This window comes from Nomascus leucogenys, chromosome 5 (genome assembly GCF_006542625.1).
Source record: "Nomascus leucogenys isolate Asia chromosome 5, Asia_NLE_v1, whole genome shotgun sequence".
NCBI classification, from domain to species: Eukaryota; Metazoa; Chordata; class Mammalia; order Primates; family Hylobatidae; genus Nomascus; species Nomascus leucogenys.
Window position 1 is genome coordinate 62,218,899 of NC_044385.1, and position 15,514 is coordinate 62,234,412.

General features: G+C 42.0%; 1 protein-coding gene across 2 annotated transcripts in view; it reads left to right on the forward strand.

The window, feature by feature from the left end:
* Positions 1 to 561: 561 nt before the first annotated feature.
* Positions 562 to 15,514, forward strand: part of MICU2 (mitochondrial calcium uptake 2) — a 113,746-nt gene continuing 98,793 nt past the window's right edge. Inside the window, exon 1 of one of the 2 annotated variants that reach the window (XM_003273102.4) lies at positions 562 to 882. In XM_003273102.4, coding sequence (XP_003273150.1) covers positions 673 to 882 — 210 coding nt within the window. In that variant the 5' untranslated portion in view covers positions 562 to 672. The remainder of the gene's footprint in view (positions 883 to 15,514) is intronic. The other variant, XM_030813248.1, reaches the window with a different exon arrangement.

A 15,514-nucleotide genomic window follows, 5' to 3' on the forward strand; every position in this document is an offset into this window, starting at 1 on the left:
AGGCTGTTAAATAAAACCAAGTAGTCTGCCTCAGCTACATCACTTATCACCAATGGAACAGCCAGGACTGAGGTATCGTTCTAAGCCTGCATTAGGGAAAACCTCTGGGTCCCTGATGATAGAGACATGGGGCTGGTGTGCTGCTGTCTCTGACTTTTAGTTCTAGGTAGGATAAGAGCTACTATCAAACCTTTTGTTGAAACTGAATTTAAATACATTATAAGCAAATAGTGAGTGACTGAAATAAACACAATGCCTTGTCTGAGAGTTCTTTTAGCAGAAATGAAAGAATAGTCAAGACTATGAGCATAGGAAGACATGAACAACACAGATGCAGCCAAGAGACTATTTCAAAAAACGTTTCACAGTTTTACAAGATGAAAAAATGAAAAGGAGAAACCTGCCCACACAACCGAGGGCACGATCTTGTTTTGGACTAGGAAGTCATATTATACTGTCTTGATACTCTTCCTGTCATCCCATCCCCACAGCCTTAGAAAGAAGCCCCGGAACCGAAGGCCACCTCTTGCGGCTGCGAGCGTCGCCTCAGCAACCGCACCCAAGGCGCCCGCCCGGTAGGCGGGGCGGAAGCCTGTCGGATGTCGCGAGAGTTCCCATGCGGTAGGCGGCGGCGCCGGGAGAAAAGCGCCGTGTAGCTGCGCTTCCGCAAAGATGGCGGCGGCTGCGGGGAGCTGCGCTCGGCTGGCGGCCTGGGGCGGAAGACTGCGGCGGGGGCTCGCTGTCAGCCGGCAGGCTTTGCGGAGTCCCGGCCCCTTGGCAGCGGCAGTGGCCGGCGCGGCCCTGGCAGGAGCAGGAGCGGCCTGGCACCACAGCCGCGTGAATGTCGCGGCGCGGGATGGCAGTCTCACAGTCTCGGCACAGGTACGGGACGAACTCCTTCTGCTAGACCCAGTCAAGCTCCTCCCTCCCCTGACGCCCTTTGGCGGGGAGTGGTTTGGCGCGGGGCGGTTCTCCCGGAGCCGTGGGTGGAGGTGCCGCTGCGGATCGGGGCGCCCTGCGACTGGTGGGACTCGCTCCTTCCTGGACCGGCCCCCTGCCTGAGCCCCCGAGGGCCTTCGAGGCTGGTGACTGGAGATTCTGCTTCCCTTGGGAGAACCCCGCGGACGCTGAACACCACGGCCCACAAACTGGCCGCACTAATTTAGTGGTGATGAGTGTGGGCGTGTCTTAATTCGAGGCTCCTAATTCAGAATCTCACTGCGCCTCGCCCCTTGCTCCCTCTCTGGTCAGTGAAGTGGCATTCACATCCGCAGGTGGTTTGCGTCCAGTTGCCCCTGTGGGATATACCTTTGTTAACTTTTGCAACTAAGTTTTACGATCTTTTCTTTGTATAGCATGATGAAGTTCTGTCGATTGCTTTTTTTTTTTTTTTTTTTTTTTTTGAGACGGAGTCTCGCTCTGTCGCCCAGGCTGGAGTGCAGTGGCGCAATCTCGGCTCACTGCAAGCTCCGCCTCCCAGGTTCACGCCATTCTCCTGCCTCAGCCTCTCCGAGTAGCTAGGACTACAGGCGCCCGCCACCACGCCCGGCTAATTTTTTGTATTTTTAGTAGAGACGGGGTTTCACCGTGGTCTCGATCTCCTGACCTCGTGATCCGCCCGCCTCGGCCTCCCAAAGTGCTGGGATTACAAGCGTGAGCCACCGCGCCCGGCCCAGTCGATTGCTTTTTTAAGTCACAAATGTGTCAGCCATAAAAATTAACCAGTTGATTTCCAGATTTTATTATCAACTTTAAGGAACATTATTGCATGATTATAAACCTTAATATCTTAGTGGACCATAAGTTCTAAGCAAAAATTGCTCCTAAAACCTCCATCTATTAAAGATAAGAGTCTGCCGGGCGCGGTTGCACACGCCTTTAATCCCAGGGCTTTGGGAGGCCGAGGCGGGTGGATCACCTGAGGTCAGGAGTTCGAGACCAGCCTGGCCAACATGGTGAAACCGCTCCCCACCCCAGCCCCCCCGTCTCTACTAAAAATATAAACAATTAGCTGGGCGTGGTGGCGGGAGGCCGAAGTAGGAGAACCGCTTGAACCTGGGAGGCGGAGGTTGCAGTGAGCCAAGATCGAGCCATTGCACTCCAGCCTGAGCTACAAGAGCGAAACTCCGTCTCAAAAAAAAAAAAAAAAAAAAAAAAAGATTCAGGTTCCCTATTTCAAGATAAATAATGTTGTAACGCATTTGAAAATTTGAATGCGTAGTACTGTAAAATTTTTGTAGACTTAGTAAGTTTTTACATATGAGCTTTTTTGAAAATTGAAAGTAGTATTTTATTTTCTTTTTTAGATTTACATTATGCCTTTTTAGCGAAAAACTCAAGGAACATTCAGATACAACAAAAAAGAGAGGAAAGAAGGCCTTGTGAATTAAAATTAAGTATTGACAAGTGATATTCCTTATTTGTATTAACACATAAATTATAATTATATTGTAAACATATAATGGAAAGATGTATCATCTAGTGTTTTTATAGCATTTTTGTGAATCTTGTGGCAAGAAGTTCAGTGTATTCATCATTAGTTTCTCTCCCCTTGATTCATCCTGGTTTTTTTGTTTGTTTGTTTGTTTGTTTTTGAGAGGATTCTCACTCTGTCGCCCAAGCTGGACTGCAGTGGCGCTACCTCGGCTTACTGCAAGCTCCGCCTCCCGGGTTCACGCCATTCTCCTGCCTCGGCCTCCCGAGTAGCTGAGACTACAGGCGCCCGCCATCGCGCCCAGCTAATTTTTTGTATTTTTAGTAGAGACGGGGTTTCACCGTGTTAGCCAGGATGGTCTCGATCTCCTGACCTCGTGATCCGCCCACCTCGGCCTCCCTAAGTGCTGGGACTACAGGCGTGAGCCACTGCGCCCGGCCGATTCATCCTGTTTTTAAGACCCTTAGGTTAATCTTCTCCGGAGTATCACTTTAACCACACAGTGTACCCTTCTTCAGAAACCAATAGTGTCTCATTTTGCCGAGAGTAAAATGCACTTTTTTTTTTTTTTTTTTTTTTTGAGACGGAGTCTCTCACTGTCGCCCAGGCTGGAGTGCAGTGGCGCGATCCTGGCTCACTACAACCTCTTAACTCCCCGGTTCAAGCGATTCTCCTCCCTCAGCCTCCTGAGTAGCTAGGATTACAGGCATACGCCACCACATCCAGCTAATTTTTTTTGTATTTTTAGTAGAGCCGGGGTTTCACCCTGTTGGCCAGGATGGTCTCGATCTTCTGACCTCGTGATCCGCCTGCCTTGGCTTCCCAAAGTGCAGGGATTACAGGCGTGAGCCACAGCGCCCGGCCAAAGTGCACATTTTAAAACTTTGTCATTCAGAGCCTTTTATACTCACACTCTGACCTGACACTACTCAGGCACCTTCCCACTAAAGTGATTCACTCACTATTCCTAGAACAAGCCTTAAATACCACTCACCCGCCAGCTGCAATTTGTAGACTCTTGATTTCACTTATCCATCTAATTGTTTTTTTTTGTGGCCCACTTCTAATCTTTCTCCTTTTAAATCTCTGACTTGACTCTAAAAGCTTCACACTAGTGTAGTTATTTTGGATTCTCTTCCCAACTCCCAACTCTCAGCTCTCTTTCCCTGCAGCTTTGTAAGTTTAATCTTAGCTAAAGTAATACAGAAACCATTTTATTATCAATTGTTTTATAAGGTCTGTTGGCATAGCATTTGCCTGATCTGCTGTTGGACTGAGACAGTGGTTCTCATCCTTGTGCCACCACGGTGGACATTCCTTTCATCATCAGTGGCTGAATACAGGAAGGATTGAGAGGACCTATAGCTTGAAAACTTTGCCTTCACCTCAGTGATTTTGATACATTTCCCTAAGAGGTGGGCCTGTTAATTCTCCTCTACCGCCACTACTTTAGGGACAGGTGTGCATAGTTGAGCTAGATATATACCAGAATTTTGGCTTGTGGTGAATCTTTCATTGCAATAGAATTTTATGCATTAATATAGTTACATTGGTATTCCAAGTTGGTAAACTCTTCCTGACGTGACCCTATAATAATAGTGAATATGTCCGGCCGGGCCTGGTGGCTCACGCCTGTAATCCCAGTACTTTGGGAGGCTGAGATGGGCAGATCACGAGGTCAGGAGATCAAGACCATCCTGGCTAACACAGTGAAACCCCGTCTCTACTAAAAATACAAAAAATTAGCTGAGCGTGGTGGCGGGCGCCTGTAGTCCCAGATACTCTGGGGCCTGAGGCAGGAGAATGGCGTGAACCTGGGAGGCGGAGCTTGCAGGGAGCCGAGATCCTGCCACTGCAGTCCAGCCTGAGTGACAGAGCAAGACTCTGTCTCAAAAAAAATAACAATAATAGTGAATATGGCCTTCATTTTCAGTCATTACACTTAAGTGCTTTTTTCCAATAAAAATATAAATTTATATTAATGGAGTCCTACACTTTTCTAGTTCCCATTGTGACCAACAGCTTGCATTTGTGAGGGTCAATCAGGAATTAAGGGTAGAGTTTCATGTCATGAAACAATAGATGAATTGGAACCTTCCTTTTTTCTTTACTTTCTTCCTTTCACAAGTATTGAAATCTTACTCTGTGCTAAACAATATGCCAGGAGCAGGGATTAGAGACACAGTTTATGTGCTTACAGTTTAATGGGGAAGGGCAGTTTTAATACAATGTGATAAATGCTGTGGTAGGGTTACATACTGGGTGCTGTGGAAGCATAGGGAAGAGTATTTCACACAGTCTTGGTTTCCTGAAGGAATTATGTGTAGGTTGACACCTGGAGGGTGATTGCAAGTTTGCTAGGCAAAGAGAAGGGGAAGAGTTTTGTAGGCAAAGGAAATAGCTTTACAGAGTTCTGGAAGTAAGAGTTTACTCAGCAGAGTAAGAGCTGCAGAAGATGGGGTTGAAAACTGGGTGTGAGCAATGGCTGGGAATCAGATCATTAAGTGTCCCATAAGCCATGTGACAGGAATTTTTATCTTGAGGACAGCAGGAAGCCATCGCAGGATTTCTTAACCCTCATGGACCCCCATATGTCCATGCATAGAATTTAGGGGATCCATGAACTTAGGAAAAAGATTACATTTTTGTTTTCATTGACAAAATTTCATTGACAAAAATTTTGTTTCATTGTTTTCATAAATTGTTTAATGTTTTTTCGTTTAATGAATGTAGGCAACAAGCTATAGTGGTATTAAAGTAACTGCCTTTGTCATCAACAGAAATCTCAGATATTTTGCTACTATATTAGAGTTGTTATAAGTATCTCCGAGTATCACTTCTTCAAAATGAAAGCACTTTTTAAACCTGCCACCATATCATGTTATTTAATGCATAAATAAGTCCATGTAATACTATATCACAAATTTGTTTCTGACCTTGGAAAGAGTATTGGGACTTGAGTAAAGGGAGTGAATTGAAAACTAGATTTAGGGAGCTGTTGCAGTAATTCAGGAGAGAGTTGATGATAGCTAAATTGGTGGATGAATTCAAAAGACATTTATAAGATAAATTAGTAAAGACTCTGAATTGCAAGTCTATGTATGGTATTGTTACACCTGGCCAACAAAGTAGTGCCTCCTACAAAGAAATTCTTAGTGGAACTTGTTTTAGATCATGTCAGCACATCAGTTATTTCTATGTAAATTGCTGCTTTTAAAAGAATATTTGAAAACTTTTCTAAGCTTTTAGTATTACTCCCATTGAAATGTTATATTTGATTCAGATATGTAAAATCAGAAATCATAGAAGGGAGGAGACAAACTTATTCTGTTGTTCCAGTCCATTCTGCTATAAAAGGATAGCTTCATTCTTAAGCCTTGATAAATTTTTTGAAGTTATAAAAAGTTATTTCCATGGAGAAGGGAGGTTTAGGAACTAGAGAGTTTTAGAGTTGCAAAGGTATAAGTGTACTTCTTTCCTGCAGGAATTTAAATAATAAAAGTGTTAAGGCAGTGGTCCCCAACCTTTTTGGCACCAGGGACTAGTTTCATGGAAGACAATTTCTCCACTGATGGAGGTGGGGGTGGTTTTGGGATGCAACTGTTGCACCTCAGATCATCAGGCATTAGTTAGATTCTCATAGGAGTGCAGTTCACAATAGGTTTTGCACTCCTATCAGAATCTAATGCTACTGATCTGACAGGAGGTGGAGCTCAGGTGGTAATGTTCTTTTCACCCACCACTCACCTCGTGTTGTGTGGTCTGGTTCCTAACAGACCACGGACACTTACTGGTCCATGGCCCATGGGTTAGGGACCTCTGTGTTGTGGGTACTATTGTATTTCATTATTATAAGCTAGAATCATATATTGGCAAATCCAAACTGATTAAAACAAACCTCCATTTCACTAAGTAGATACTCAACAGTAGATGATCAGACTAAAAGTAAAGCTTTCTGAACCATTACTTTTTTTTTTTCTTTTTTTGGAGATGGAGTCTTGCTCAGTCACTCAGGCTGGAGTGCAGTGGTGCAATCTTGGCTCACTGCAACCTCCGCCTCCCTGGTTCAAGCAATCTCTGGTCTCAGCCTCCCGAGTAGCTGGGACTACAGGTGCATGCCACCACGCCCAGCTAATTTTTGTATTTTTAGTAGAGACCGGGTTTCGCCATATTGGTCAGGCTGGTCTCGAACTCCTGACCTCAGGTGATCCGTCCGCCTCAGCCTCCTAAAGTGCTGAGATTACAGGTGTGAGCCACCACACCTGGCACCATTACTATTTTAAGTCATTGTAATAATGCCAAAAACGGGAAGAAAAGTAAAAACAGCAAAGCCAAAGTAAAATACAATATAGTTCACAGTTGACAACAGTGATATCAGTGATATTTTGTTATTGTTCACTCGTTAATTGCACGAATATTGCATTTACTCCCTAAATTTTCTTTCCAAATTATACGTAATATTGGATAATTCAGGTTTTTTTTAAATTCATAACAGGTTTTTGTTGTCGTTCGCTTTTCAGTAGAAAATTTTTCCACTACTGTTTGAAAAATAAAATTATTTTGCATGACATTGTCTATAATGCTGTATTTTTTATTCTAAATAAATACAAATTCCTTATTATACAAATTCATTGGTATTTTCTTTGATATGTTTATTTACATTCGTATTTATAAATACGTAAAAGTCTTCTCTATTATCAGTTTTTTTTTTTTCTTTCATAGTGCTTATCGCTCTTTGAAATTCTTTTTTTTTGAGATGGAGTCTCACTCTGTTGCCCAGGCTGGAGTGCAGTGGTGTGATCTCCACTCACTTCAAGCTCCACCTCCTGGGTTCACGCCATTCTCCTGCCTCAGCCTCCCAAGTAGCTGGGACTACAGGCACCTGCCATGACGCCTGGCTAATTTTTTGTATTTTTAGTAGAGATGGGGTTTCACCGTGTTAGCCAGGATGGTCTCAATCTCCTGACCTCGTGATCCACCCGCCTCAGCCTCCCAAAATCCTTGCCGGGATTACAGGTGTGAGGCACCACGCCCGGCCCTGAAATTATTTTATATACTTGTTTATTTTGTCTTCCCTTACTAGAATGGCCTCTTGTCTTTTTCATCTCTGTATTCTTAGTACCAGGATAATCGCAGTCACGTATTGGCACATCATAAATATTTATCTAGGGTGAATGAATGAACTGAAATGCATTAGATAACAAAGTGACCTTCTCTAACTTCGGTTTGATTGGCATTTATAGAAATATTAGACAACCAATATCTAAAAATGGTTAGAATCAGCTAAGTTACTAACTGTCCCAGATATATTAAATTACATACTTAGAGCCATAGAGACATGTCATCCCATATTCCCATTAGAAAACATAAGTAAATAAGAGACTTCGCTATTATCTGCTATGTCCCAAGGGCCTAGAAAAAAGTCTGGCACATAGTAGGTGCAGTAAATATTTATTGAATGGGTGAATTAATTGATGACATCTATAATGTTTTAATAATAGATATACCTTTGTCTCTGAAGTTTAAAGATGGGTCCATTTAACCTGTGACTACATATAAGATTGCATTTTTAATATATATTACTAACATTTATATTTGTCTTTATATAGCAAGGTTTTGTCCTTTGCTATCATATTAAAATATCAAATATTCATTTTAGAATTTAAATAAGATTAATTATATTTTCATTTCAATTATTGAGATGCTTCAACTGGTAAACCTCAAGCCAATTAAATTATTTTTAAATTTGGAAAATAATGCTGACATGGCAAAAACCAACTATATTAATAAACTATTTTTGCATTTTAGTCAAATGCATGTTACACATTTTACACCAACTGAAGATATAAATATAACAAGCTCTGTATCTTAACAATTGGCTGAAAATCCTCTTAGCAAGAGAATGGCTTTGGTTTACATACTATGTGTTTGAGGTAGAGAGTAAGCCCTATAAGAACCTGAATGTGAGGCCAGGCATAGTGGCTCACGCCGGTCATCCCAGCACTTTGGGAGGCCGAGGCGGTTGTATCGCTTGTGGTCAGGGGCTTGAGACCAGCCTGGCCAACATGGCGAAACCCCATCTTTACCAAAAATACAAAAATTAGCCAGGCACGGTGGTGCATGCCTGTAGTCCCAGTTACTTGGAAGGCTGAGGCAGGAGAATCACTTGAACCCCCGGAGGCGGAGGTTGCAGTGAGCCAGGATCGCACCACTGCACTCCAGCCTGGGTGACAGAGCCAGACTCCATCTCAAAAAAAAAAAAAAAAAAGAACCTGAATGTGGCTGACTTAGGCTTCAGGGGTGAGAGAAAGGTGCTTTGCATAATGCAAGCAGAAGAATTTGGAGCATATAAGGAAATGTGGGGGGAAGTGAGTACTGGGAGTGGAGATGGAGGGAGAAGGAAGGACAGGATTGGGAAGGCAACTCTGTAATCTTAAGATCTCCCCTTCTTTCAGCCCATCTTAAGTAAAGTCTAGCAAATGCACAAGTGCTTCGATAGAGTTGCACAAGGCTCCCATGGTTTTAAGCAGAAGTAGCACTGAATGGAAGTGATAATCAAAAGAGGAGACATGGAGAATGTAAGTACCTCCATTGCCCCAGTTCTTAGCAACACTCCTGGAAGGATTTTGAACATTCCTAGATTGTGAAATTAAAGGTAGGATTTATCTTTATCAGAGTCCAATAAGGAGACAGAAATCAAACCAGTAATTTGAAGAAGGAAATTTAATGTAAAAAAGTAGTAGAAGGTGATTGACTACTAAGGGAGTAATACTCACAGCGGTCCAGAAGTAGCAGGAGTCAGAAGGTAGCTACTGCCTATAGGCTGAAGGACAGTGGACCGTGAAGGAACTAAAGACTTAGGAGAGGTATCCTGCTCCACCCCAAAGCAGGGATTGAGCCTTTTTCAAGAGGCTGTGCCTATCACAAGAATATAAAGCCTGCTGCAGCTGAAGAAACTTGTCAGATGGCACAGGCCACAACTAGTCTGTAGAAGGAGCCTGCCATTGGTGGAAGGGGTGAGTGGGCTGGAACTAGTGTACAGTATTGACCTGCTGGGTGGGAGAATGTGGCCTGAGGGCCTGGCTTAGAGCTACCACAGAGGTGGTGCCCTGGAGCAGCTCATAGCTATAGCCTGGTGGGTTGTGTGTGGCCTAAGGGCCCCTGGAGCTTCCGTGGAAGCTGTTCATTAAAGCTGTTTGGAAGCCACCCACCAGTGTGTCCTGAAGGTGCAGCTGAAGTCACTATACCTGCCCACCAGAACTAATTGGAAGTGGTTCTGGCTGGTCTGTGAGGGCCTTTGGGCTCCAGTCCTGAATAACAAAAGGTGGACTGAGACCTGAGAGGAAAGTGCCTTTTTGGCTCTGCTGTCTTGCAGTGTCACTCCCATGCCCTCTATGGACAGAGTTATCCCAGCTGGCAAAGGAGAAGAGTTTACAGAGTCTGGCTCTAGTATCACCAAGCAAAGAAGTGTGGATTTTAGCTGAGAGACAATAAATTGATAACCGGTATACAGTTCTAGAGAGTTTCACCCAGGTTTCAAGAAGCAAGGAAACCCCCAGTTGACTACTTGTAATGGTACAGGGTAAAGATTTTCTTTTCTTTTTTCTTTTTAAGTTTCTGGTTTTTATTCTTAAAATAAAGTTTCTAATTTTGTCTTTAGTTGGTTTTTCTTTATTCTAAAAACCAAAACAAAACAAAAACAGGATACATGTGCAGAACATGCAAGTTTGTTACATCGGTATATGTGTGCCATGGTGGTTTGCTGCACCTGTTGACCCATCCTCTAAGTTCCCTCCCCTCAATCCCCACCCCCTAACAGGCCCAGGTGTGTGTTGTTCCCTTCTCTGCATCCATGGATTCTCAATGTTCAGCTCCCATTTATGAGTGAGAACATGTGGTGTTTGGTTTTCTGTTCCTGTGTTAGTTTGCTGAGGATGATGGCTTCCAGCTTCATCCATGTCCCTGCAAAGGACATGATCTCATTCCCTTTTATGGCTGCATAGTATTCTATGGTATACATGTACCACATTTTCTTCATTCAGTCTGTCATTGATGGGCATTTGGGTTCGTTCCATGTCTTTGCTATTGTAAATACTGCTGCAGTAAACATACGTGTGTATGTGTCTTCATAGTAGAATGATTTATATTCCTTTGGGTATATACCCAGTAATGGGATTGCTGGGTCAAATGGTATTTCTGGTTCTAGATCCTTGAGGTCACCACATTGTCTTCCACAATAGTTGAACTAATTTACAGTCCCACCAACAGTGTAAAAGTGTTCCTGTTTCTCCACAGCCTCGCCAGTATCTATTGTTTCCTAACTTTTTAATAATCACCATTCTGACTGGCATGAGATGGTATCTCATTGTGGTTTTGATTTGCATTTCTCTAATGACCAGTGATGATGAGCTTTTTTTCATGTTTGTTGGCCATGTAAATGTCTTCTTTTGAGAAATGTCTATTCATATCCTTTGCCCACTTTTTGGTGGGGTTGTTTCTTTTTTTCTTATAAATATGTTTAAGTTTCTTTTAAATTCTGGATATTAGACCTTTGTCAGATGGGTAGATTGCAAAAATTTTCTCCCATTCTGTAAGTTGCCTGTTCACCCTGATGATAGTTTCCTTTGCTGTGCAGAAGCTCTTCACTTTAATTAGATCCCATTCGTCAATTTTGGCTTTTGTTGCAATTACTTTTGGCGTTTTTGTCATGAAGTCTTTGCCCATGCCTGTGTCCTGAATGGTATTGCCTAGGTTTTCTATTAGGGTTTTTATGGTTTTGGATTTTACATTGAAGTCTTAATCCATCTTGAGTTAATTTTTGTATAAGGTGTAAGGAAGGCATCCAGTTTCTGTTTTCTGCATATGGCTAGCCAGTTTTCCCAGCACCACTTATTAAATAGGCAGTCCTTTCCCCATTGCTTGTTTTTGTCAGGTTTGTCGAAGATCAGATGGATGTAGATGTGTGGTGTTATTTCTGAGGTCTCTGTTCTGCTCCATTGGTCTATATGTCTGTTTTGGTACTGGTACCATGCTGTTTTGGTTATATAGCCTTGTAGCATAGTTTGAAGTCAGGTAGCATGATGCCTCCAGCTTTGTTGTTTTTTTTTTTTTTTTGCTTAGGATTGTCTTTGCTATATGGGTCTTCTCTGATTGCAAATGAAATAGTTTTTTTTTTTTTTTTTAATTCTGGGAAGAGTGTCAATGATAGTTTGATGGGAATAGCATTGAATCTATAAATTACTTTTGACAATCTGGCCATTTTCACAATACTGATTCTTCCTGTCGATGAGCATGGAATGTTTTTCCATTTGTTAGTGTCCTCTTTTATTTCATTGAGCAGTGGTTTGTAGTTCTCCTTGAAGAGGTCCTTCACATCCCTTGTTAGCTGTATTCCTAGGTATTTTTATTCTCTTGGTAGCAGTTGTGAATGGGTGTTCATTCATGATTTGGCTCTCTGCTTGCCTATTGTTGTAAAGGAGTGCTTGTGATTTTTGCACATTGATTTTGTGTCCTGAGACTTTGCTGAAGTTGCTTATCAGCTCAAGAAGTTTTTGGGCTGAGATGATGCGATTTTCTAAATATAAAATCATGTCGTCTGCAAACAGAGACAACTTGACTTCCTGTCTTCCTATTCGAATACCCTTTATTTCTTTCTCTTGCCTGATTGCCCTGGCCAGAACTTCCAGTACTCTGTTGAATACGAGTGGTGAGACAGGGCATCCTCATCTTGTACTGGTTTTCAAAGGGAATGCTTCCAACATTTGCCTATTGAATATGATATTGGCTGTTGGTTTGTCATAAATAGCTCTTATTATTTTGAGATATGTTCCATCAATACCTAGTTTATTGAGAGTTTTTAAACATGAAGGGATGTTGAATTTTATCAAAGGCCTTTTCTGTATCTATTGAGATAATCATGTGGTTTTTGTCTTTGGCTCTGTTTATGTGATGGATTATGTTTATTGATTTATGTATGTTGAACCACTCTTGCATCCCAGGGATGAAGCCGACTTGATCGTGGTGGGTAAACTTTTTGATGTGCTGATGGATTGGTTGGGTTTGCCAGTGTTTTATTGAGGATTTTTGCATCGATGTTCATCAGGGATATTGGCCTTATGTTTTCTTTTTTTGTTGTGTCTTTTCCTGGTCTTGGTATCAGGATGATGCTGTCTTCATAAAATGAGTTTGAGAGGAGTCCCTCGTTTTCAGTTACTTGGAATAGTTTCAGAAGGAATGGCACCAACTCCTCTTCGTATTTCTGGTAGAATTCAGCTGTGAATCCATCTGGTCCTGGGCTTTTTTGGTTGGTAGGCTATTAATTACTGCCTCAGTTTCCCAGCTTATTATTGGTCTATTCAAGGATTCGACTTTTTCTTGATTTAGTCTTGGTAAGGTGTATGCGTCCAGGAATTTATCCATTTCTTCTAGATTTTCTAGTTTATTTGCCTAGAGGTGTTTATAGTATTTTCTGATGGTAGTTTGTATTTCTGTGGGGTCAGTGGTGATATCCCCTTTATCATTTTTCATTGTGTCTATTTGATTCTTCTCTCCCTTCTTTATTCTAGCTAGCGGTCTATCTATTTTCTTAATTTTTTTCAAAAAACCAGCTCCAGGATTTGTTATTGTTTTTTTTTTTTTTTTGGAGGATTTTCTTTATCTCCTTCAACTCTTCTCTGATCTTAGTTACTTCTTGTCATCTGCTAACTTTTGAATTAATTTGCCCTTGCCTCTCTAGCTCTTTTAATTCTGATGTTAGGGTGTTGATTTGAGATTTTTCTAGCTTTCTGATGTGGGCATTTAGTGCTATAAATTTCCCCTTTAACATTGCCTTAGCTGTGTCCCAGAGATATCTCTTTGTTCTCATTGGTTTCAAAGAACTTGTTGATTTCTCCCATAATTTCTTTATTTACCCAGGAGGCATTCAGGAGCAGGTTGTTCAATTTCCATGAAATTGTGTGGTTTTGAGTGAGTTTCTTAATCCTGAGTTCTAATTTGATTGCACTGTGGTCTGAGAGACTGCTGTGATTTCAGTTCTTTTGCATTTCCTGAGGAGTGTTTTACTTCCAATTATGTGATCAATTTTAGAATAAGTGCCATGTGGCTCTGAGAAGAACGTATATTCTGTTGATTTGGGGTAGAGAGTTCTGTAGATGTCTACTAGGTCCACTTGATCCAGAGCAGAGTTCAAGTCTGGAATATCCATGTTAATTTTTTGTCTCATTGATCTGTCCAATACTAACAGTGGGGTGTTAAAAGTCCCCCACTAATATTGTGTGGTTGTCCAAGTCTCTTCTCTTTGTAGGTCTCTAAGAACTTGTTTTATGAATCTGGGTGCTCCTGTATTGGTGCCTATATATTTAGAATAGCTCTTGTTGAATTGTTCCCTTGACCATTATGTAATGCCCTTCTTTGTCTTTTTTTGTCTTTGTTGATTTAAGGTCTGTTTTGTCAGAGACTAGGATTGCAACCCCTGCTTTTTTTTTTTGCTTTCCCTTTGCTTGGTAAATTTTCCTCCATCCCTTTATTTTGAGCCTGTATGTGTTTTTGCACGTCTCCTAAATACAGCACACCGATGAGTCTTGACTCTATTCAATTTGCCAGTCTGTGTCTTTTTAGTGGGGCATTTAGCCCATTTACATTTAAGGTTACTATTGTTATGTGTGAATTTGATCCTATCATCATGATGCTATTTAGTTATTTTGCACACTAGTTGATGCAGTTTCTTCGTAGTGTCATTGGTCTTTATATTTTTGTGTGTTTTTGCACTGGCTGGTATCGGTTCTTCTTTTCCATATTTAGTGCTTCTTTTTGTTTGTTTTGTGTTTTTTGAGACAGAGTCTCGCTTTGTCTCCAGGCTAGAGTGCAGTGGCGCGATCTTGGCTCACTGCAACCTCCACCTCCTGGGTTCAAGCGATCCTCCTGCCTCAGCCTCCTGAGTAGCTGGGACTACGGGTGTGTGCCACCACACCTAGCTAATTTTTTATATTTTTAGTACAGACGGGGTTTCACTATGTTGGCCTCGATCTCTTGACCTCCCAAAGTGCTGGGATTACAGGCGTGAGCCACCACGCCCGACCAATTCTTATTTTCTAACCTTTTAACGTTTTCAGTTCCTGGGTGTGAAGAATAAGAATAGGAACATGTTGTCAGGCCTCTGAGCCCAAGCCAAGCCATCACATCCCGTGTGACTTGCATGTATACATCTAGATGGCCTGAAGTAACTGAAGATCCACAAAAGAAGTAAAAATAGCCTTAACTGATGACATTCCACCATTGTGATTTGTTTCTGCCCCACCCTAACTGATCAATGTACTTTGTAATCTCCCCCACCCTTAAGAAAGTTCTTTGTAATTCTCCCTACCCCTGAGAATGTACTTTGCGAGATCCACCCCCTGCCCCCAAAACATTGCTCCTAACTCCACCGCCTATCCCAAAACTTATAAGAACTAATGATAATCCACCACCCGTTGCTGACTCTCTTTTCGGACTCAGCCCGCCTGCACCCAGGTGAAATAAACAGCCATGTTGCTCACACAAAGCCTGTTTGGTGGTCTCTTCACACGGACGCACATGAAACATGTTTTAATGGATGTTTTATTTTGTTTAAATTTTGAAAGTGGCCACAAAAAGAAGATTTATTTTTAAGCAAGGTATTTGATACCGTGCTTCTTTTAGGAGCTCTTGCAGGGCACGCCTGGTGGTAATGAAATCACTCAGCATTTGCTTGTCTGGAAAGGATTTTATTTCTCCTTTGCTTATGGAGCTTACTTTGGCTGAATAAGGAATTCTGGCTTGAAAATTATTTTCTTTAAGAATGTTGAATATTGGCCCTTAGTCTCTTCTGGCTTGTAGAGTTTCTGCTGAGAGTTCCACTGTTAGTCTGATGGGCTTCCCTTTGTAGGTGACTTGGCCTTTCTTTCTGGCTGCCCTTAGCAGTTTTTCCTTCATTTTGACCTTGTAGAATCTGATTATGTGTCTTGGGGTTGGTTGATCTTCTCATGGAGTATCTTAATGGTGTTCTCTGTATTTCCTGAATCTGCATGCTGGCCTGTCTTGCTAGTGTTATATATAAAGTTTTGG